The sequence below is a fragment of the Elaeis guineensis genome, chromosome 5, assembly GCF_000442705.2.
Source record: "Elaeis guineensis isolate ETL-2024a chromosome 5, EG11, whole genome shotgun sequence".
NCBI classification, from domain to species: Eukaryota; Viridiplantae; Streptophyta; class Magnoliopsida; order Arecales; family Arecaceae; genus Elaeis; species Elaeis guineensis.
The window spans coordinates 6,324,845-6,347,617 of record NC_025997.2 but is presented as its reverse complement, the minus strand read 5'-3'; the positions used below and the strand labels follow the sequence as shown (position 1 = coordinate 6,347,617).

General features: G+C 35.7%; 1 protein-coding gene across 2 annotated transcripts in view; it reads left to right on the top strand.

Moving 5' to 3' along the window:
• Positions 1 to 1,921: 1,921 nt before the first annotated feature.
• Positions 1,922 to 22,773, top strand: part of LOC105044695 (anaphase-promoting complex subunit 1) — a 62,683-nt gene continuing 41,831 nt past the window's right edge. The window contains exons 1-10 of one of the 2 annotated variants that reach the window (XM_073257275.1): positions 1,922 to 2,242; positions 3,819 to 3,882; positions 4,573 to 4,657; positions 4,898 to 5,169; positions 17,281 to 17,386; positions 17,465 to 17,625; positions 19,097 to 19,284; positions 19,363 to 19,432; positions 20,516 to 20,686; positions 22,100 to 22,584. In XM_073257275.1, coding sequence (XP_073113376.1) covers positions 2,004 to 2,242; positions 3,819 to 3,882; positions 4,573 to 4,657; positions 4,898 to 5,169; positions 17,281 to 17,386; positions 17,465 to 17,625; positions 19,097 to 19,284; positions 19,363 to 19,432; positions 20,516 to 20,686; positions 22,100 to 22,584 — 1,841 coding nt within the window. In that variant the 5' untranslated portion in view covers positions 1,922 to 2,003. The remainder of the gene's footprint in view (positions 2,243 to 3,818; positions 3,883 to 4,572; positions 4,658 to 4,897; positions 5,170 to 17,280; positions 17,387 to 17,464; positions 17,626 to 19,096; positions 19,285 to 19,362; positions 19,433 to 20,515; positions 20,687 to 22,099; positions 22,585 to 22,773) is intronic. The other variant, XM_073257274.1, reaches the window with a different exon arrangement.

Genomic DNA, 22,773 nt, shown 5'->3' with positions numbered 1-22,773 from the left:
TTTTTTTTTTTTTGAGTCTTATGGTTCAAAAATGCCAAAAGGGATGGTATTTTCAAAAATGCCATCCAGCATTTTGTTTCAATTTTTTATTTTTTTATTTTTTTATGATATTTTTAATTTTTTAGTTATTTTTATGTAATTTTTTAATAAAAAATAATTTAAAATGAGGATAGTAATTTGAAATAATAATTTTTTATTTTAATTAAAGTTATTTTTTTAATTTATAATTATAATTTTTATTTTTTTTACCATTTTCCCCTTTTATTCACTTCTTTTATGGCATTTTTTTATTTTTTGGAATTCAAATTAAAATTTTTATAATTTAAAATTATATTTTTTATTTGATCCCATTTTTACCCTTTTTGGCATTTTGTTTAGGTATTTTTTCCTTTGTTTGGAATATTTTTTAAAAAAATTAAATTTAAATTAATTTAGTAATTTGAAATGATATTTTTTATTTGAATTATAATTAAATTTTTATTTTTTTAAATTCAAAATTATAATTTTTATTTTTAAATTAGAATTAGAATTTTTATTTTTTTTCAATTCAATTCAATTCTTTTTCCTTTTTTTAATGGTGTTTTTTATTTTTTACATCAATTTTTTTCTGATATTTTTAAAAAAATAATTTAAAATGGAGAAAGTAATTTGAAATGATATTTTTTATTTGAATGAAAGTTAAAATTTTTATTTTTTTAAAAATTTTAATTTACAGTTTTTATTTTTTTCCCATTTTTTCTCCTTTTTTCACTTTTTAATGGCATTTTTTATTTCTTTTATTTTTTTAAATTCAAATTAAAATTTTATTTTTTTTATAATTTATAATTTTAATTTTAATTTTATCCTATTTTTACCATTTTTTTTTGTTTTTATGATATTTTTTTAGGTATTTTTTTCTTTGTTTGGAATATTTTTTAAATAAATTAATTTGAAATGAGAAAAGTAATTTGAAATGATGTTTTTTATTTTAATTAAAATTAAAAATTTAAATTTTTAAATTCAAATTTATAATTTTTTTCTTTTTTTTCATTTTTATGGCACTTTTTATTTTTTTAAATTTTTTAAGATTTTTTTGGTATATTTTTTTAAAAAATAAATTTTAAATGAGAAAAATAATTTGAAATGATATATTTTTTTGAATTAAAATTAAAATTTTTTATTTTTTAAAATTCATTCAAATTTATAATTTTATTTTTTTCTCATTTTTTTATGATATTTTTTAAAAAAATTAATTTGAAAAGGAGATTGTAATTTAAAATGATGATTTTTATTTGAATTAAAATTAAAATTTTATTTTTTTAAAATTTAGAATTATAATTTCTATTTTTTTCAATTTTTTTATGATATTTTTTATTTTTTTTACACCAATTTTTTTCAAATATTTTTTTAAAATGATAATTTGAAATGAGGATACTAATTTGAAATGATGATTTTTATTTTAATCAAAATTATAATTATATTTTTTTATAAATTTAAAATTAAAATTTTTATTTTTTTTAAAAAAATTAAAATTATCAAATAAAATGGTATTTTGAAAAACACCATTTGATTTGGCAATTTTAATTTTTTTTTTGTCATCCAGGTGGAAAATGGGGAAAAAAGATGGGTGATGTGATCATCATAAAATACCATTCAAAATGATCTTTTATCTGTTTGCATCAATTTGATAAATAAATTAAAAATTAAATTATTATTATAAATAATTTTTTTATAAATTAATTAGTAAAGCACTCTAGTCAGCCTAGCATTTTTTTTTTTTTTTTTCTGCCTAATCGCATAAGTCACGAAACTCTCCTGTGAAAGCAACCAAGTGCGCCCGTCCCGAAAACCGGCTCGCGGGCGCACAGATGGCCCGAAATCGTTCCCTTTGTTAGGGTTTTGTTTCCGACGCGTCACACCATTTTTAAGCATCCCCAAGGGCGGGAGAAACAGGTCACCTCACTTCTTCCACTCCAACCCCCCCTCCCCCCACCTCTCTCTCGCTCACTCCGCCGCCGCCGGCGATGTCGTCGATCGGAGTCCGGTACCTCACGGTACTCGGGGAATTTAAGCCCTTCGGCCTGATCGCCGAGGTGCTGGACGGGAAGCCATCCGACGACGCGGCGGAGAAGTATGGCTACTTCCTCTTCGACCCGGAAGTCGCTCGCGAGAGGGACGACCCACTCGCCGCCGATCTCGATTTCTCCACCCCATCTACTTCCGCCGACCACAGCGATCACGAGCTTTTCATCCGTGGAAACCGGTGATCCTTCTTTCCTTTCTCCTTTTCTTTTTTTTTCAAGAATCTCGATTTCTAGCGTTCTTTCCCTGTTCTCGGTAGAGATTTCTTTCTTGGAAAAATCTAGCTTCTAGGGTTCTTTCCCATTCTTTGGGAAAAATTCTTTCTGGATCGTTAGTGAACGCTTACTTCCTGACGGTGAGTAGAATTTTGATGTGTCCAAATCTTTCCATTTTTGGATATAGGAAAGAAAAAAGAAGAGATGGAAAACATCAATTGCAGCAAACTGCTTGTAATTTATTTCAAGAAACTTGTTTTCTCGGAAATTCTCCTCATATCCGTTATCAGATTTCTTTCTCAATCGATTTTGCACGCGTACTAATGCTGAGAGAAGTCAATTTTGTTTGTATCTTTTCTGCATCTATTTTTTTTTTGTTGGATTTTTGGACTTTCTTGAAGAGGAAATGTACAAGAAAGGTGGAAACCATTATAAACAAATCACTTATTTTCACCTACTGCTTGGTTACGTCAAAAATACTTAGAATGATCGCTGAAGGGACACGGTAGGAGGAGGAAGGGGGTTAGCCAGTGAGCTAAAGTGTTTAAAGAAAAGCTAGAAAAAGAGATCTAAGGCTTGATTTTAGGTTCTCTCTCTCACATTGCGTCAGCAGAGATTAAGCATATCCCATTCTTTTTGTGTCGTCTTCTTTCAAGGAACCTAATTAAGGTTTTTTCGCCTCTTCTTTTCCATGTTTTCTTTGTTAATTTGCACTCTACCCCACACACAACTTTTAGGTTTTTGTATTCTCCGCCAAATGGAGGATCGAAGCAAACACATCATCTCCATAAATTTAAGTCATGCTAATGGTGGCGACAAGAATCTGGGAGACTGATACCTGGACTTATTTACATCACCAACTATTTAGCAAACAGTAGTGATAGGAGGCAAGGGGGTGGGTTGGGTTGGCTGGTTAGTGGATCAATGTGTCGAAGAAGGGGAAGGAAAATGAATCATCTCTGTGCAGTATGAAGCAGCAGGGGATCCAGATGGTTTCTTCAAGCAGCGATGTTTTTCTAAGCAGTCACCATCCGCAAGTTTTGTTGATGTTAAAACCATTGTTTTTACACACACGGGAGAGTGGCGGACCCAAAATGGTGGTGCGTTTACTGGTGGTGAATGCACTTTTTTGCTTTTATTTTATTCAAGCCATTTATGGATTTCTTATTTGATATGCTAATCTGCTTTCACCTTTTAGTTCAGCATAGTCTTCCCTATCTTATGTGAATGTTGGGTTGCTAGAAATATTGTGACTAATTTTTCCATTCTGGATAGGTTTTAGAATGAACATTTTAATAAGAGTGTAAGTTTCTATAAATAGGAGAATAGAAAAGCTCTGTTTTTCTATTTTTGAATTCATGCTGTCTGGTTTTCATGATGGTCTCTCTCTTTTAAGTGGAGTAGTGGATGTTGCCACAGCATTTTGTTAATACTGTGTGACGTAGATGAGTGGCTTGTCTTGTTATTTTTTCTATAAACATTGTGGCCTTAAATTTATTTCATATTGTTGTTGACGTCATAATTCATGTTGTTTTCTGATAGGATAATATGGAGCACTGGTTCCAGAGTTCACAAAAGATACACATCTCCTAATACAATCCTCATGGTATTCTTACTTATCATTGCAATGCTTGCATGACCAAGTTTTTCTATAATGTGGTATGACTAGGCTTGTATATTTGGATACCTATCTGCCCCTTAGATGACTTTGCTGAGAGTTAGATATTGGTAAGTTCAATTAATATGATCTCTTGCCTAGGTTAATAAGAACTCTGAATGAGATTTATACTTGTTTAATGGTATAGAAGTAGAAAAATACATACTGATTTAATGAATATGAAAGCAGCAATATTCGGTGCCTGCTTTGCTGCTTTTTTTTTTTTTTTTTTTTTTTTTGAGCATTAATTGCATTGCTTTGCTTTGGAAACTGACATATAAGACTGGTGTAAATGATAGAACAGGTTGGCTCCTAAAGAACAACTCTCTCTCTCCTCTCTCCTCTCCTCTAACTTTGTGTGTCTGTTTTTCTTGTCACTCTGAAGTTTTTTCTTTTGACATTGCCATGGAATCACAACTCCAAAGTCTTATTAAGCCACTTGCATTTGGCTAGCTACTTCTGCTTCACATGAAGATCTTGCTTCCATGTTGATTATACTTTAAACCTAATTCTATTGCATCCTTGCAAGAGTTTCTTATATCATGGGTTCATGTTATTTTAATTTAGATGGCTTTAACCTGTAAGATTGTCTTTTGCCATATTTGATTATGCTGATGAATGCTTATATAATGAGTCCAGGCTTGCTGGTGTCGCATGGATGCTATTTCAGATGCGCTTCTCTGTGTTCTACAAATTGACACTCTATCCATATACAGTGCATCAGGTGGGTTAGTTCTGGTAAAAGTTTTTAAGCAAATTACTTAAACAACACTTCGCAATGACTTTTCTATCTTTTTTCTTTGACTTCCACTAAACAGAATTGGTTCTGTTGATTTCTTACATTTATTTTATTGTCATTCCTGTCAAACACCTGAATCTTCATGTAGGAGCTATTTGACAAAAAGCTGTCATATATCCATTGGTTACATCTTTTGCAATTCCAATTCACCTATTGATATTGCAGGTGAGGTGGTTTGCATTCCTCTTCCATATGCTGTTGCATCGATATGGCCCCTTCCATTTGGTCTGCTGCTCCAGAAGTTGATAGATGGGAATCGTCCCATATCATCTTCTAGCTCGCTGCTGAATGCGAGGGATTTATCTCGTCCATGCAAGGAATATGGGTTGAGCCACCATTCTACTCGTCACATCCATTCTTTTGAGCCAGTTATTAAGGAAAGTGGGGCTATGTTGTCATCACACTTGATATTAAAACATCCAATGGAAGAACCTCAGGTGTGTGTGAAGTTGGGTGCCCATGTCTATCTCCGGGCTTTTTCATTATGTAATCAAAACTTCATCTCATATCAGTTATTCACCATTTATACTTTTTGTGATTTTACACTACATTTGGTCTCTATTATTTGCTTATTTCCCCCCTTAAGTTTGGTTTCTATTTGATCATCATCTATTTGTTTCAAGACTATTAATATATACACAATAGCATAATGAATACCTTAGGTTGCTTGTTCCTATAGGAGATTTTGGTAATGGTAGAAAAACAAAAGGGATATCGACCAAGAACCAGATGGAAAATTTATTACTTTTTACGTTTTATCTTAATAAAGTTGCTAGAATAGCTTGAACATAGATAATTATCATGGTAAGTCGATAGTAAATTGGACAAGTACCTTCATTTGAACTTAAAATATTTTTAATAAGGTTTGCTGTACCAACTGATATCATGTTATATCGAGCGTACTGTACCATACCGATATTGACATTTGATATGCCATCCTTATCGAACAATATCATGCAAGGATTCAGATCCCAGTGGGACATCCTGTAGGACACCAAGATAGGGTGCCAACCCTTGTGTCAGAATAGGATCGCCTTGCCATGGTCTCAGCATCCCAATTGAGATTTCTTGAGACATCTCCCATCCTAACTGTCGGGATGGGGTGGGACGACGGCATGTCTCGTTTCATGAGAAAATAGGAACAGCCCCATCGAATGAGATTTAAAACCTTGATACCATGTATTGACACTGCAGTAGGATGGCACTTGTGTGGGGTCAAGTATTGAGACGACAAACCTTGCTTTTTACTTTATCCCTCCATTTTGTAAGTTTGTGATTTGGTTTTTGATTTGTGCTTCAAAGATAAATGCAAATATGAGTGCCTAAAGTTGCAACTGAGCTTTGTTGTTTAGTCTGATTCTAAATCTAGGAAAGTCATCAATGTATCACTCCAATAGGTTGCATAATCTCTTCTTTTTTTTTGGTACAATGTGATCTCTTTGTTAACCAACAAAGGTGATTTGTATTCCAGCCAATTTGGTCTCCTAGGTCTCTTGACAGGTTTCTCTTGAAGGATCGGATAGCGCACCGGATCGGTTCGGATCAGATGTAGCGGATTTCAAAATTTTTTAATCCGATCCAGCATGTGAGACTTAGATCCAAATCAGAAAAATAGCATATTAAATAATAAAAATCAGCATGCATAAGAGAAAAGAGGTGATCTCATCACCGTGCGCGGATAGATGATCTCTGCGATTGATGATCTGATGATCTTCGAGGTTCGTTGTGGAGCCGCGCACGTGCTCGGCCTCTACAGGTATCCGCTCGGGCTTGATCTAGGATGCTTTCTTCTCGATCAATCTGCCTACTTCTAGACGGAATTGCAAGCTCCTTGATCAGATTCAAATCTAATCGCCGACAGGACTCCGATCAGTCTCTGATTGCAGTCTTTTCGACTCTTCACGTAGAACTGATGGCGTTCGACACCTTGAACCCACCGGATGGCTCGTCCAACACCCTTGAATGTAGAAGAGGAATAGATATCAGAGATAGAAGAGGGAGGAGACGTGGAAAGGAGGAAGAGAGGCGTGGAAAATGATCAATTGGCTATAATCCCTTTGGTCGATCAAAAAGAACCCTTTTTTATAGGAATCTGATCAGATCAGATGCCTTAAAACAGGACTCCTAGATCCGCCCTAATCTGATTTCTCTCTTGTTTTGTCGCACAAAACCAACAAGAATTCAGATTGGCGTGGAGATAGGATAAGGTTGTTGTCGCTTCATTCCAATCCACTTTCGATTCGAATTCAAACGGTTTTAAATTCGAAGTTGAATTCAAATCTGAATTTGAATTCAAAGGAGATCACATCTTTTATCCTCATCCACTAGTGGATGAGGTTTATCCCTCTTTTTCTCCTTTATCTGATTTGGGTGACACACATGGATCCAATCCATGTGGGTGCACCCCATCACATGGCCGAACAATATTAGGTGGTGCCAACATTTGGCGCCCCCACAAATCTAACCTAATTCGATCAAATTTGAACTTGGGTGAACCAACATTTGGAACCCAATTGGAGCTTGTACCAAATTGATTAAATCCTATCTAATAGGACCCAAAATTAAGGAGGAGAAAATGGGTTTAACCATTTGCTAGCATGGTTTCCTTAAACCCAATGCTAGGACTCAATAGCTCCTAACCCAATTAGACTACAATTAGCCTAATTGTGCAATCCAAGATCAAAACTCTTACTTGTGTGACCCCATAGATCCAATTTTGTTTGGTAGTGAGATATGTTGTGATCTCTATCATCAAATCATTGAAATTCTTTTCGATGGATCGGAACTCTTTCTAATTCAGTCAATTAGAATTATTGATCATCAAAATAATTTTAATTAGTCCCATAATCCACTAATGACACCTAGCAGTATGTAGTGGCAATCCAGTAGAACTGAAGGATGAATCTTTAGGTGTAGTTATCGTGTGATTCGATTCTTCTATCATGAGTCCCGAGAGAATCGAGGTCAAAATAAACTCGTCAAACCTCATATCTGTCATATGATAGAATCAATCGATTCAAGTTCGATGTGAAATTCAATAGAAATTTTTTTCTATCTTTCATACTACCATGGCTATGGGCTTTTGGACTCAATTTCATGATCTACATAGAATTGCTCCTCTATCGAGGTCGATAGATCTTATCTTGATGCAATCCAATTTCTATAATGAATATACTGCAGCTAACATACATCTCAAAGCTCTGTATGGCAAGGAGATCGAGTTATGGTATAGTCAAACTACAGCATCCTAAGGTGAACTGCCGATGCACCTCAGGTCAGAGAACTAAACATATAATTGCAGTTATGAACATGTCACTGATGAGAAGATAGATATCTTTATGACTGTTCGTAAATGATCACGCTTAGTATCTTTGTTTTTAACAAGCATCTGTACTTTCGCTCCGGTGTCTCCATATCGTAGATTCAAGATTCATCTATTCGAAAGAAGCGATCGTACATCAATCTTTCGGATCGAGCACCATTTCTGTGATGATCTTACGATTGAGGGCAATTTATGAGTTAACTAAGATTAGCACATGTCTCAAATTTTCAACTTTGAGAATATGTGTTATCTTATCCATTAATTCAATAGACGATTTATAGACATTATTAAACACAATATGACTGAAAATAATCCAATTTTATTAATATCAAAGTCAAATTACAGATTATGTCCTAAAAGTGTTTTATAAGTGTCAGTCAATTTGGCTTTTAAGACATACTTTAACAAACTCCTACTTGACCTAAAGCCAATTGGCTACAAATCTAAGTCTATCTTCTCAAGATGGGCTTCAGTCTTTTGCTGGCTTAACGGCATCGTCAATAGGTTAGCCACGTTGTCTGCGATGTCGACTTTTTTCACCTCGACGTATCCTTCTCGAGGTAATCGTGGATGAGGTGGAATCGTCGTTCGATGTACTTGAATTTCTGGTGAGACTTCAGCTCCTTAGCTAGGGCTATGGCACCGTTGTTGTTGCAGTTGAGAGGGACGGCATCTGATGGCATCACTCCAAGTTCTGTAACAAATTTCTTGAATCAGAATACCTCCTTTGCGGCCTTCGATGCGGCAATGTATTCTGCTTCCATGATAGAGTCTACAATCACAGTCTGCTTGAAATTCTTCTAGCTGACAGCGCCATCATGACAAAAAAAAAAAAACTTTCCGATGTCCAATTTCGATCATCGATATCAGACATGAAGTTTGAATTAGTATACTTCTGCACCTTCAGTTCTTCATTCCAAAGATCAGAAACATATCCTTAGTCTTTCTCAAGTACTTAAGGATACACTTCACAAAAGTCTAATATTCTTTCTCTGGATTCGATTGATATCTGCTTGTGATACTCACAGCATGAGCGATATCAGATCGTGTACAAAGTATGGGGTACATGAGACTTCCTATAGCCGAAGTATAAGAGATCTTGCTCATGCGTTCAATTTCTTTCGGTGTGTTGGGGCACATCTTTTTGGAGAGATGAATGCCATGTCTGAAGGGTACAAGACCCCTCTTAGAGTTCTCCATGCTGCACTTTTTCAGCACCTCCTCAATGTACATCTTCTGTGATAGTCCTAGCATTTTTCTAGATCTATCTCTATCGACCTTTATCTCCAAAATGAAGGATGCTTCTCCTAGGTCTTTCGTAGAAAAGTCTTTAGACAATCATACCTTGATCGAGGTCAATATAGGAATATCATTCTCAACCAGAAGAATGTCATCCACGTATAATACGAGAAAAGTGACAGCGCTTCCACTGACCTTCTTGAATATATATGGCTCCTCGTTTTTGATGAAATCAAATGATTTGATTACATCATTGAATCGAGCATTTCAGCTGAGATGCTTGCTTTAGTCCATAAATGGACCTTTGCAGTTTGCAAATCTTAGTATCACCATCACTGGAAATAAAACCAATGGCTGTTTCATATAGATATCTTCTTTAAGATATCCATTCAGAAAAGCCGTTTTCACATCCATTTGCTATATTTCGTAATCGAAATACGCTGCAACAGCAAGCAATGTGCGGATAGACTTAGCATGGCTACATACGAGAAGGTTTTCTGATAGTCAACACCTTCGTGCTGACATATGCTTTCGCTACGAGTTTAGTCTTAAAGGTCTCTATCTTTTTATTTGCATATATTTTTCTCTTGAAGATCCATTTACATCCAATAGATACAATACCTTTGAATGGATCTATGAAGGTCCAGACTTGGTTTGAGTGCATTGAGTCAATTTCTGATTTCATTGTCTTCAACCACTTCTCAGAGTCGATATCTGATATCGCCTTGTTATAGGTCTTGGGGTCATCTTCATATATCCCATTTCCTGTGAGGAACATTTTCTATGCATCCTCTGAGATAATATCTAAGTACCTCTCAAGAGAATGAAAAATCCTGTTAGACTTACAAGGTGGAGGAAGTGTGTGGATCGGCTCAGATTGAACGGTTCCTCGGGTTCTAAGGCTTGCTGCTCTTTGGAGACTTTCTCATCGAGTCTAATCTGTCTTCCCATGCCTCCATCTTGAATAAACTATTTTTTCAAAAAAAACTGTATGTCGACTTACAATCACATTGTGGTCTTCGGAAGATAGAAATAATATCCTAACGATCTTTAGGATATCCAATAAAATGAGGCCTAAAGGATCTAGATTTTAACTTGTCTGCTTGTTGTCGTTTAACATGGGCTAGACAACTCCAAATCTTGAGATGATTCAGACTCGATTTCTTACCATGCCATATCTCATATGGTGTGGTAGGAACGGTTTTAGATGGAATCTTATTCAATACATATATGGCAGTCAAAATGCAATGTCTCCAAAGAAAATCAGGAAGGTCTGTGAAACTCATCATGGAACGGACCATATCTAATAAGGTCCGATTTCTTCGTTCTGAAATTCCGTTGAGTTGGGATGTTCCAAGCAGAGTCTACTGTGAGATAATTTCATGTTTCTTGAGATATTCAAAAAATTCCCCACCAAGGTGTTCACCTCCTTGATCTGATCGAAGAGCCTTAAGGGGCTTTTCGATTTGTTTTTTCACTGCATGTCTGAATTCTTTAAACTTTTCAAAAATCTTAGGCTTGTGACGCATAAGGTACACACCCAAATTGTGAAAAATCATTGGTAAAGATAATAAAGTAGACAAAACCTTCTCTGGGAAGCACATCAAATGGCCCGCAAACATCAGAATGCACTAGAGCAAGTAACTCTATGGTTCTTTCCCCATGTCTCACAAAGAGAAGCTTGGTCATTTTGCCTTGAAGGTATGATTCACAGATCGGATATGACTCGAAAGTCAATGGATTTATTAGTCCGATTTTCTCCAATCTGTTAATCCTGTTTTTTGCAATGTGACGTAGCCTTAGATGCCACAAGTACTTTTCATTCACATTATCTCTGGGATGTTTGGAATCTATAGTATTTATGTTTTGCTCGACACAATGAACAGAAACATCAACATGTAACTGAAAAAGACCATTGATAATGAAACTATTTTCAACTTTATTATTTCTCAAATAAATAGTATAATGATCCTTAAAAAAACTAATTGCATAGTCTTCCTGCGTTAAACAAGATACAAAAATCAGATTTTTGCTCGCGGTAGGTACAAAGTAACAGTTTCTCAAAATCAAAATATTCTCTGACGGTAATCGCAGAGGGTAGGTTCCCACGGCCACAGCAGTAACTTTTGCTCCATTCTCAATGCGTAGGATCATTTCTCTATCCCTCAGTCTTCTGCTATCCTCAAGATCCTACAAAGAAGTGCACAAATGAGCACTAGATCCAGAGTCAGGCATCCAACTGGATGCAGAAGAAACTGTCAGATTTGTTTTTATGATGAGCATACCTCCAAAAGGTCCATCCTTCTTATTCTTCAGGGTCGTCAGGTAAGCTGGACTGTTCCGCTTCCAATGGCCGTCTTTATCATTGTGGAAACACTTTTCATTTTCGACAGTCTTTTTCTTTGAAACCTTCTTCTCCTTCTTATTCTCCACTTTCTGCTTCTTTACAGATTTTTTCTTCCCAATAGACTTTCTCTTGGAAGAAGTCCGCTCCACAGCAAGTACAGAACCCTTTGAACTCTTCAAGGTATCCTTTATTGTAACCAGCATATTGACCAACTTGTAAATGGTGCACTAGATCTTATTCATATGGAAGTTTACAATAAACTGTCCATATGAATCAGTCAAGGACTGCAGGATCAGATCAACCTACAAGTCCTTATCTATGGACAATCCGAGCTTCTCAAGCTCCTTGAGGTCTTTGATTATTGTCAGACAATTATCATGGATTGACTGTCCATCACGCATCTTCATCTTGAAGAGTCATATGAACACTTCGAAGCAGGCTGCGTGGCTCTGCTCACCATATAACTCTTGTAGGTGAGTCAGCATCTGCCTGACAGTAGTCATATCCTCATGTTGGTGTTGCAATTCGTCAGACATTGATGCCAATACGTAGCACCTAACTTTATTATCATCGTCCAACCACTTCTCATGAGACGCTCTCTGATCAGTGGTTGGATGGGTTGGGAGAGGGGGAAGGTCCTGGTCAAGGATATAGGCCAATTTTTTGAAACTCAAAAATAATTTTCAAGTTCCAGAGCCAATCCTTAAAATTTGGTCCGGTCAATCTATTAGCTTCTAATGTTCTGGCTAGGGGATTTGAAGCAGACATTGTTCCTATAGAGTCAAAATTTTTAATTAGATTTTGTAATTGACTTAACCAATTTATTTTAGAGATTTCATTTTAAAACAAAGTAGGGCTCCCACTATTTTTTTGGTTTCCTCACTCCCTTGGAAGAGAAGCAAAGACCTCCATGATTAAGAGTCTTAAGTGGATGCTGTGGTCTCACCAATTGACTCACCACCTCACTTGACAGTTCTTGGTATTGGGTCAATTGATAAGTGGACAATTCTTGTTCAATATTTCTCCAAACATGTTGCAGCCAACTTCGGTCTCTAATCATGAGCTTTATCGTATCCGAAATATTGGTCCATTACTTAGTTAAGTCAGACCCACCATTTGCGCAAAATGGATCCGTCATTGGGACTCTCACCGTATCCAGAATATTGAGTCGACCCCATCTCCAATCCGCAGCATCTCATGCCTAATAGTCATGGTTGCATCTTTCTGATGCAATTGAACCACTGTATCCAGCTGAGAACAATCAACCCTGGGAAGGACTTGCACAACTACAACGGTGGAAGATCGTAAGATTTAATATTTTATTAGAAAGATTTGGTTTAGGTCTCTTCCTTAATTAGTTATAATGGTTATGACTAACCTAGTGGCATGGGCTAGCTCGAGTTCAACAAGTTGACCTAATACAGAAACTAACCTCCCAAAATGGTCAGATAAGTTAAAATGTGTGGGGGTCCCCCCGTTGTTTTTCTTAGACATCAACATAGTTGGTCAGGTCAGACAACGGAACCAATTAAAGAACCACCATCTATGTACTTACCTTAGACATCAAATTGATTGATTAGAATTGATCAGGTTAACCTATTGACCGAGTTCGAACCACTGAGCTGAATTAGGTCTTAAATTGATCGATAACATATGGCTGTTAATCGATCTGATCAAATTTACAACTATTAGGTTGGTCTGAAGCACTCTTGATCCAAACCTAGTCAACTCTTGAGTCGGTTTGATCAACCACTCCCATTAGACCTAATTGAGTTGTCCACACCCTTGATCCATGATTTATGAAATTGATTTAGATCTTGAATTCATAATTTTAGATTTGTTTAATTTCATCTCTTAATTTTTAATTAAGTCCATGGGTCCTAATTAGATGTCCAAACAATTTAGACTCAGATTGTATCATATACAAATTCTGTACATAGGACTGGGTCGACTCACCCTAGTATTGAGTCGGCTCAGTGAACTTAGTTGGCTTAGTTCAAGGAATGAGTCAACTAATCTGTGACAAACAGAAAACCTATTGACCTCGGCCTGAAAACTTAGTCGGCTCAGTTGGATACTGAGCCGACCTATTAGGGCACTGGGTCGACTCAAACAAGGACTTAGTCAACCCAGCAGACGTGCCAGTAGTAGATTTTAGGGTTTCAACATTTTCTTGCAATCCATGTATAACCAAAGTTCTAATTTAGTAATTAAAATAATTTTAAAAACTAAATAACTTAATCATGCATCAAAACCTAAGGTTTTTGGATCTAGGGTTTTGCAAGAAAATAAATTTTTTCTTTTCGTGGTTCTTCTTATGGATGTATTCACATGGCACTCCTACATGCCATAAGAGCATCCCATCGAATGAGAAGAGAGGGTCTTTAAATCCTATTTGCTCTTATGATCGGATAGCTTGGTGGTACATCCATTTCGAGTACTAGACTACTCAGACAATAAAATAGATCTACGCATATATCATATATATGACAAAGATCTAGTTTACAACATGCTGAATTTAAATCTAAAACAATTTTAGGTCTAACTAAACATGCATTATTCAGATCTAATCTAAATATTTTCAGATTTGATCATTCTTTAGATCATATCTGAATCAGATCTGATTTAATTTAGATCTAAGATCCAAACAATCTGGCTCTGATACTAGTTGAAGGATCGGATAGCGCACCAGATCTGTTCAGATCAGATGCACCGGAATTCAAAAATTTTTTAATCTGATCCGACATGCGAGAGTTAGATCCAAATCAGAAAAATAGCATATTAAATAATAAAAATCAGCATGTATAAGAGATAAGAGATGATCTCATCACCGTGCGCGGGTAGACGATCTTCGCGATTGATGATTCGATGATCTCTGAGGTTCGCTGTGGAGCCGCATACGTGTTCGGCCTTTATAAGTATCCACTCGGTCTTGATCTAAGATGCTTTCTCCTCGATCAATCCGCCTACTCCTAGATGGAATTGCAAGCTCCTTGATCAGATTCAAATCTGATCGCCGACAGGACTCCAATCAGTCCCTGATCGCAGCCTTTTCGACTCTTCATGTAGAACTGATGGCGTTCGACACCTTGAACCCACCAGATAGCTCGTCCAACACCCTTGGACGTGGAAGAGGGATAGATATTAGAGATTGAAGAGGGAGGAGACATGGAAAAGTGGAAGAGAGGCGTGGGAAATGATCTATTGGCTGTAACCCCTTTGATCGATCAAAAAGAACCCTTTGTTATAGGAATCTGATCAGATCAGACATCTTAAAACAGGACTCTCCTAGGTTCGCCCAATCTGATTTCTCCCTTGTTTTGTCTCACAAAACCAACGAGAAATTCAAATTGGCGTGGAGATAGGATAAGGTTGTTGTCGCCTCATTCTAATCCACCTTCGATTCGAATTCAAACAGTTTTAAATTCAAAGTTGAATTCAAATCTGAATTTGGATTCAAAGGAGATCAAATCTCTTATCCTCATCCACTAGTGGATGAGGCTGCTTATCCCTCTCTTTCTCCCTTATTTGATTTGGGCGACATACACATGGATCCAATCTATGTGGATGCGCCCCATCACATGGCCGAACAATATTGGGTGGTGCCAACATTTGGTGCCCCCACAAATCTAACCTAATTCGAACTTGGGTGAACCAACATTTGGAACCCAATTGGAGTTTGTACCAAATTGATTAAATCCTATCTAATAGGATCCAAAATTAAGGAGGAGAAAATGGGTTTAACTTTGTGCTAGAATGGTTTCCTTAAACCTAAAGCTAGGACTCAATAGCTCCTAACCCAGTTAGACTACCCTTAGCCTAATTGTGCAATCCAAGACCAAAACCCTTGTTTGTGTGACCCCATAGGTCCAATTCTGTCTGATAGGGAGATATGTTGTGATCTCTATCATCAACATTGTCGAAATTTTTTTCGATGGATCGGAACTTTTTCCAATTCATCCAATTAGAATTATTGATCATTAAAATAATTCTAATTAGTTCCATAATCCACTAATGACACCTAGCAGTATGTAGTGGCAATCTAGCAGAACTGAAGGATGAATCTCTAGGTGCAGTTACTGTGTGGTTCAGTTTTTCTATCGTGAGTCCCGACAGAATCGAGGTCAAGGTAAATTCGTCAAACCTCGTATCTGTCATATGTGAGAATAAATCGATTTAAGTTTGATGTGAAACCCAATATAAACTCTTTTCTATCTTTCACACTGCTATGGTCATGGATTTTTGGACTCAATCTCATGATCTACATAGGACTGCTCCTCTATTGAGATTGATAGATCCCATCTTGATGCAATCCAATTCTTATAATGAACATACTGCAGCCAACATACACCTCAAGGCTCCGTATGGCAAGAAGATCGAGTTATAGTGTAGTCAAACTACAGCACCCTCAAGGTGAACTGTCGATGCACTTCAGGTTAGAGAACTAAACACACAACCGCAGCTATGAGCATGTCACTGACGAGAAGGTAGATATTCTTGTGACTGTTCGTAAATGGTCACGCTCAGTATCCTTGTTCTTGACAAGCATCTGTACTTTCTCTCCGGTATCTCTACACCGTAGATTCAAGACTCATCTATTTGAAGGAAGCGATTGTACATCAATCTTCCGGATCAATCACTATCTCGGTGATGATCTTACGATTGAGAGCAATTTATGAGCTAACTAAGATTAGCACATGTCTCAAATTCTCAATTCTTGAGAATATGTGTTATCTTACCTATTAACCCAATGGACGATTCACAAACACTATTAAGCACAATATGAATGGAAATAATCCAATTTTATTAATATTAAAGTCAAATTACAAATTATGCCCGAAAAGTGTTTAACAAGTGTCAGCCAATCTGGCTTCTAAGGCATACATGTAACACCTCTTGCTCGATCCTCACTGGCTATGGAAAGTTTGTTGGCATCACTTGAACTGGTCAAGAGAAGGGCCTCTTCATCATCCTCACTGCCTTCCCTCCTGGGATAGATTTCATTTTTTGCTCTCTCATGTCATTTGAACTTTTGTCTTGTCATAAATGGTGTAAGTCTTACATGCTAAAATCTTGAGCTTGGGAATGTGAGGTAAGAGAGTAACATTAGTTTGCTCTTGGTTTTTTCCTTCACCACTAATCTATAATGATGATGTGGACATTTAGGAACATCATTTTTTCTTGTTGGTGGGTAATGATTTTTTTAGGTGGCCAATGTTGTTTATTATGTCAAGTGAATGATAGGCAAGCATTTCAAATATATGCACCACTTCTATCCGAAGACTTTAGTTGAATGCATTAATGGACCTGCAAATTTCATGCAAACAAAGTGCTTTTACTTTCTTCTTTAAGGATGTGGTCATAGATTCAGACAATCTAACAATGAGCACCTGCATAAACTTCATAATTTTCACTGTTGTATATCAAATGACCTCTTCATTTGCACACTAGCATCTTTTGCTGCATAAATTGTGTAACCAGGAAATGAAATTGCTTTTATTTTACGAACTATGCTGTGCAGAATCACTATTCTATACTACCACCACAGATTTAACAAAGATGTGCTGTTTTTGTTGCATAAGCAGACTCCCTGAGTTTGATGTTGTGTGCTTATAGATAAGGGCACTTTAACTTTGGCAGGCAGCTTATTTGGAAGAAAGGGGAAAATTGAACATCATGAAAGATTTTGAGGAAAAAACTATTTGGACAAGTGATGTTATACCTTTGATGGCATCATATCATAAAGGTTGGTACCTTATATTTTTAATTCCAGTGGGTGCTATTATTTTTATTATGTTATATAGTGTAATACTTTCTTCTGCAGGCAAGTTGCAACATTCAGTTTGGTCCGTAGATATTGCAACTAATCCTGGAACAGTCAATGCTAGCTCTTCCGTGAACACAGTTCCATCAGAGCTGTTTACCCAAGATTTCTCTCTTCGGAGGATATGGCAGGGGAAATGTTCACAGTCTGCTGCTAGTAAGGTGGTCATTTTTGCTTGATTGCAAGTATTTATTTATTTTTTAAGTAAATAATCATTTCATACTTAATATATCAGTTCTGTTAGAACTGCAGTATGATGCTCTTGACTTGATTAGTGGTTATGTGCTGCATACAAATGGCAGGTGTGGTTTATTGTTTCACATCTTTTTTATATCATGGTATAGGTTGCATTCTTCTCGGATCAATGGAAACAAAAAACCACTCTAATATATTATTTGGTTTTCATTGCTTATATAGTGACAGCACTTAATTAATATCTTAAGAGCTTGTGTCTTTGAATGTGGATTCTTGTGTTAAATGAATTTAAATTAAAGAGTATTAGCCCTCATTTTGTAGGGGTTTGATTAGTATTATTTGCTATTGAGTGAATCAAGCAGTGTGGATGTTTCTCTGATCAACATCTAATTGTAAACCTTTCTTGGCACAATCAGGTTTGTGGTTTGTTACCCAAAAAAAAAAAAAAAAAAATCGAGTTTGTGGTGAGATTTGTTCATTGTCTTATCTGTTAATGAAACCTCATATTTTTGTGATGGGATTTTACATGTGGTTATTGTGCTTATATCGTGCACTCTGGCCAAAGCTTAGTCTTTACTCTTTATAAGCTCTTAACACTAGCCATCTGTGTTTTCTCATGGTATGATGCTCATTATCATGATCATGAGTGCTTTAGCTCAAATATTTATATTTAGTATCTTCTTATGCCATTTTATTTTTACTGAGTGTCACACTGGTGCTTGACTAAATGACTTCATCAGACATGCCATTCACAACACCAATGACATAGATGAATTAGGTGGTGATAAAAATTATTTGACCAGAGTTCTGTTCATGTTTTGCAATGCCTAAATTAGAATAGCAGACCTAGTTTCTTGATACCAAGTGACTAAAGTGAGTATACCCTATCTTAGTATTGTGTGGTGGAATGAGCATACATTCCCTTTGTAAAGTTTGGCATTAGTTTTTTTCCTTCCCTAATTTCTGTATTGTGGTTTTTCTCTCACCTTGATATTTGTGCTTGATAGCTAAATGAAATTTCCTGCATAAAAGCATGCCTTCTTCCCTCTTTATCTAGAAATTTTCGAAGTTTATTGGAATTATGAAGGGTGTCTCCCTTATTGCATGAGCTTAAACAAATAGTCAATAAATCAGTCTTTCTACACACTAATCAGCCATTTCAATATCATTTTAGTTCTTCTGACTAAAGTAATTATGTCTAGAAATGGAACACTATTCAGAGGGTTTTGTTTTGGCTTGATAGATGTTCACATATATTTGCCTTTATTCCTGCTTGTTCACAGCTCGCTCAGCCCTTTATTCCCTAGATGATGATCAAAACATCTTGGTTATGTTATAGTTGTGGTAAAATATGTGTTAATTGGAGCTTTCATCTCAATTGGCCTGAGTTTCTGATCTCATCATTTGTGTTAAATTAATACTGACATGCTGGATCAGGTGTTTTTGGCAACTGATATTGATGGAGTGCCTGTCATTTGTTTTTTACTCCATGAGCAAAAGACACTTCTTGCTATAAGGCTTCAAATAGATGAGGGTAATGGTGAAGCTATTATTGATATTAAACCTCATCTGAGTTGGAGTATCCCTGCAATTGCTGCTGCCCCGGTGACTGTGACACGCCCAAGGTGGTTGAGACTTCATATGTTTTCCTTTAGACCACTGACTACATGAATCACATCAATATTCTTGTCGTATCATTGCAGGGTTAAGGTTGGACTTTTGTCGTTCACCGACATTGTTGTGCTGGATTCAGAAAATTATCTTCTTCTATATGTAAGGTTCACTTTTTGTGGTGATATGGTTTTGTTAAATTTCTTTTACATCAACAGGATTATTGTAATATGTGTTTAGATTATCAGCCTTTACATGCACTTTATTTCCATATGTTTGACCAGTTTCTGTACTCTGGTACTATTTATGATAAATATATAATGCACAAATAAATTTAATTATTTATTTTATAGATTGCTTAGTGGTGTCGTAGTTTTTTGTTACATGCTCATCTAATTTGTAACCAAAGAAGCATGAGTGGTTGACAACTGTAATTTTTCCAGCTGCTTGTAATTCTTAGGGGCTTATAATTCACCTTATTCGAGTTTGGAAAATTCACTTAGACAAGTTTCATGACATGGCATTTTGAAGAAGTTTCTTTGTGCTTACATGGAAATAACAGAACTGAGGCAGAATAATTAAATAATTTGTTAAGAAAGGTGATCTATTGATGATCCTTCAGTTGATGAAGATCAGGCCGTGCCTTATTGGCCTAATTGTGACTCTTGAATATACAGTTCTTAGCAATAATAGTTGTTTTGCAACTGATCTGAATAGCTGGATAATCTTACGTTCTTTTGTTTAAATATAGATTTGCTAAGAAAGGTTTGGATATTTTACTTCTCATATATCTATGGACAACCATGATATTTTGTTATCATATTCTTATATAAAAAGTGTTGAAATAGATCTTACTAGTTTTCTCATCTGATGCCCTGTGGTTGTATATCTTTGCTAGTTCTATGGTTGTCGTTTGTTCTAGAAATTCATGTGTTGGGGGTTGGGGTACTAATTTGAATTTTTCACCATTGTAAAGTTCCATTCTGGACATGGTTCACGAAATTCATGTGTTGGGGGTTGGGGTACTAATTTGAATTTTTCACCATTGTAAAGTTCCATTCTGGACATGGTTCACAATCGCTTCTGTACTTTACTCCTATCTCTTGTTGGTGGCACTCTTACTGGAAAATGTTGTTATTGGAGAAGTTTTATGATTTTTGGGTTCTTTTATTTAAAGTTTGTGATAATCCATGTATTCATTGTTCAAAGTAAATGCCTTGTGTTTTTGTTTTATAAAAATTGCAGTCAGGAAGAGAGTGCCTGTGCAGATATTTATTGCCAAATGGTTTGGGAAAGGGTCCTCTTTCACATCGCGAGAAGTCTTCAGGAATAGCAGACATGTGCTTTGACTTGAAGATTACAGGTGTAGAGGATGCTGTTGAAGGGAGGATAAATGTAATTACCAATAATGGCCAGGTAGCATTTTGTTTGATGCTTCTTCACAAGATGGACATTTTTAGATACATATAAATATATTCGACTATGTCATTTGTTGTCTTTTCTCTTTTTGATGAGCAAATTTTTTGACACCATGGACTGAAAGTTGCTTAAGTGTATCTGAACCTTTGAGACATGATCATGGGCTGGCTTTTAGTGCCATGGCATGAATGATGGAGATCCTTATTTCAGTTTCATTTCTGCATCTATTGAGACTCCTGAGAAGGTTGCATTTTTTCCTGTTTGTGGTTAATCTAGGTTGTTCAACCTCACCCGCACCCCTGAGCTCCAGTCTTGCATAATCACGTAAGCAAGGCACAATATAATTGCACATATGAGCATAAATGTGATGCTATCATTATGCTACTGGCTAATGAGTTCTTCATTATCATTTGTAGTATGTGTTTTGAGATTATAATCTTATCCAAATTTCTTCTCGCATCTTTCATCTAATTTTTTTGATGTTGGCCTTACATGCATATGCTGACATGGCTGTACCATGTTAGATAATTTTTACCATGTGAACTTTTATTATTGCACTTCCTAATTTTTTTTTTCTTATGCTTATCCGCAATTCTTGTCTGTAGTTCAGTGCAAGTACTTTCTTATGGCTGGTTGAATAAGTTTCATGAATGCAATGCTACATTATCAATAGGATAGCATTTCAATATCTATAATTACAGTAGAGTATGATGCTATTGTGGTATGCAGTATGTTAAATGCAAAAGCCATAAGAAACATGCATTATACAATGTAATCCATGCAAATATTGTAGAAACATGCATATGATGCCTGTCTCTGTTGGTAAGCTTCACAATATGAGTTTTTTTGTTAGTTTATGATCATAAAAGTTCTCTTAAGTCATCTGTATCTTATGTACGATTGTAAATTTATAATGTGCTTTGCCAAAAAAATAACTCATTGATGCTTTCAGAATTTTAATTGTGAAATTTTATGCAGTCTTAGAGCTGGTTTATTTCTTCACAGTGCCCCATTTTGAGCTGCATCATCTCAGTAAATTTCAATTTTTACGTTTACTGCTGCATTGTTGTCATGTCAGTTATGGTTTGGTTGCTTCTTTGATATAAATTCCTTTACTGATTTAAAATATTAGAACAATATGGAATAAGTTAGATTCCCCCCTTACTCTGAATCATCCCAACTATTTTAAAATATTAATTTTATTTATGATTATGTGGAATCTGCAATTTATAGATCTTGGCACTGTAATCTTTTTTCCATGGTTTATATATCTATCTATATATATATATATATATATATATATATATATATATATATATATATATATATATATATATATATATATATATATATATAGTGCATATATGTTGTGCATGTTGTTCTTATTTCATTTATTTATTTTATTTGCAGATATTTAGATGTTTGTTGCGTAGAAACCCTTCGTCAGCTCTGGCAGATGACTGCATCACAGCAATGGCCGAGGGGCTGCATTCATCTTTTTATAGTCATTTTGCTTCTCTCCTCTGGGGTGATGATGATTCTGCTTACTTGTCTAATCCCCTTGTTGATTCAGAATGGGAGTCTTTTACTCGTGCAGTAATAAAGATTTGTACAAGATATGGATCTCTACCTCCAAAACAACCCTCTAAATTGCCTGATACAGCATGGGAATTCTTAATTGACAGTAAATTTCACACCCACTATTCTAAAAAGGCTTCAGTTTCAGGCATTTCTTTCATGAGCACAGCAAGTTTTAGAGGTGCTGATTACACAGCTGCCTATATACATGATGAACAAAATCAGGAGGTGGCATTTTATGCTCGGCTTCTGAGGGAAACCCTGGATTCCTTGCATGCCCTCTATGAGAATTTGAAGCTTGATAATTTGCGGAAACAGTAAGATCTGTTTTATTTTATTTGATCCATTAATAGTGTCTCTGTATTTACCATAGTTATATTATATTTAGTCCATCCTGTATCTGTATGTTTTGTACTTACCGTGTTTAGCTCTTTTTGCGAATTCTTTGCTGCTGAAACATTATAGAATTTTGATAAACTTCATGATAGGTTTGACTATTGGTGGAT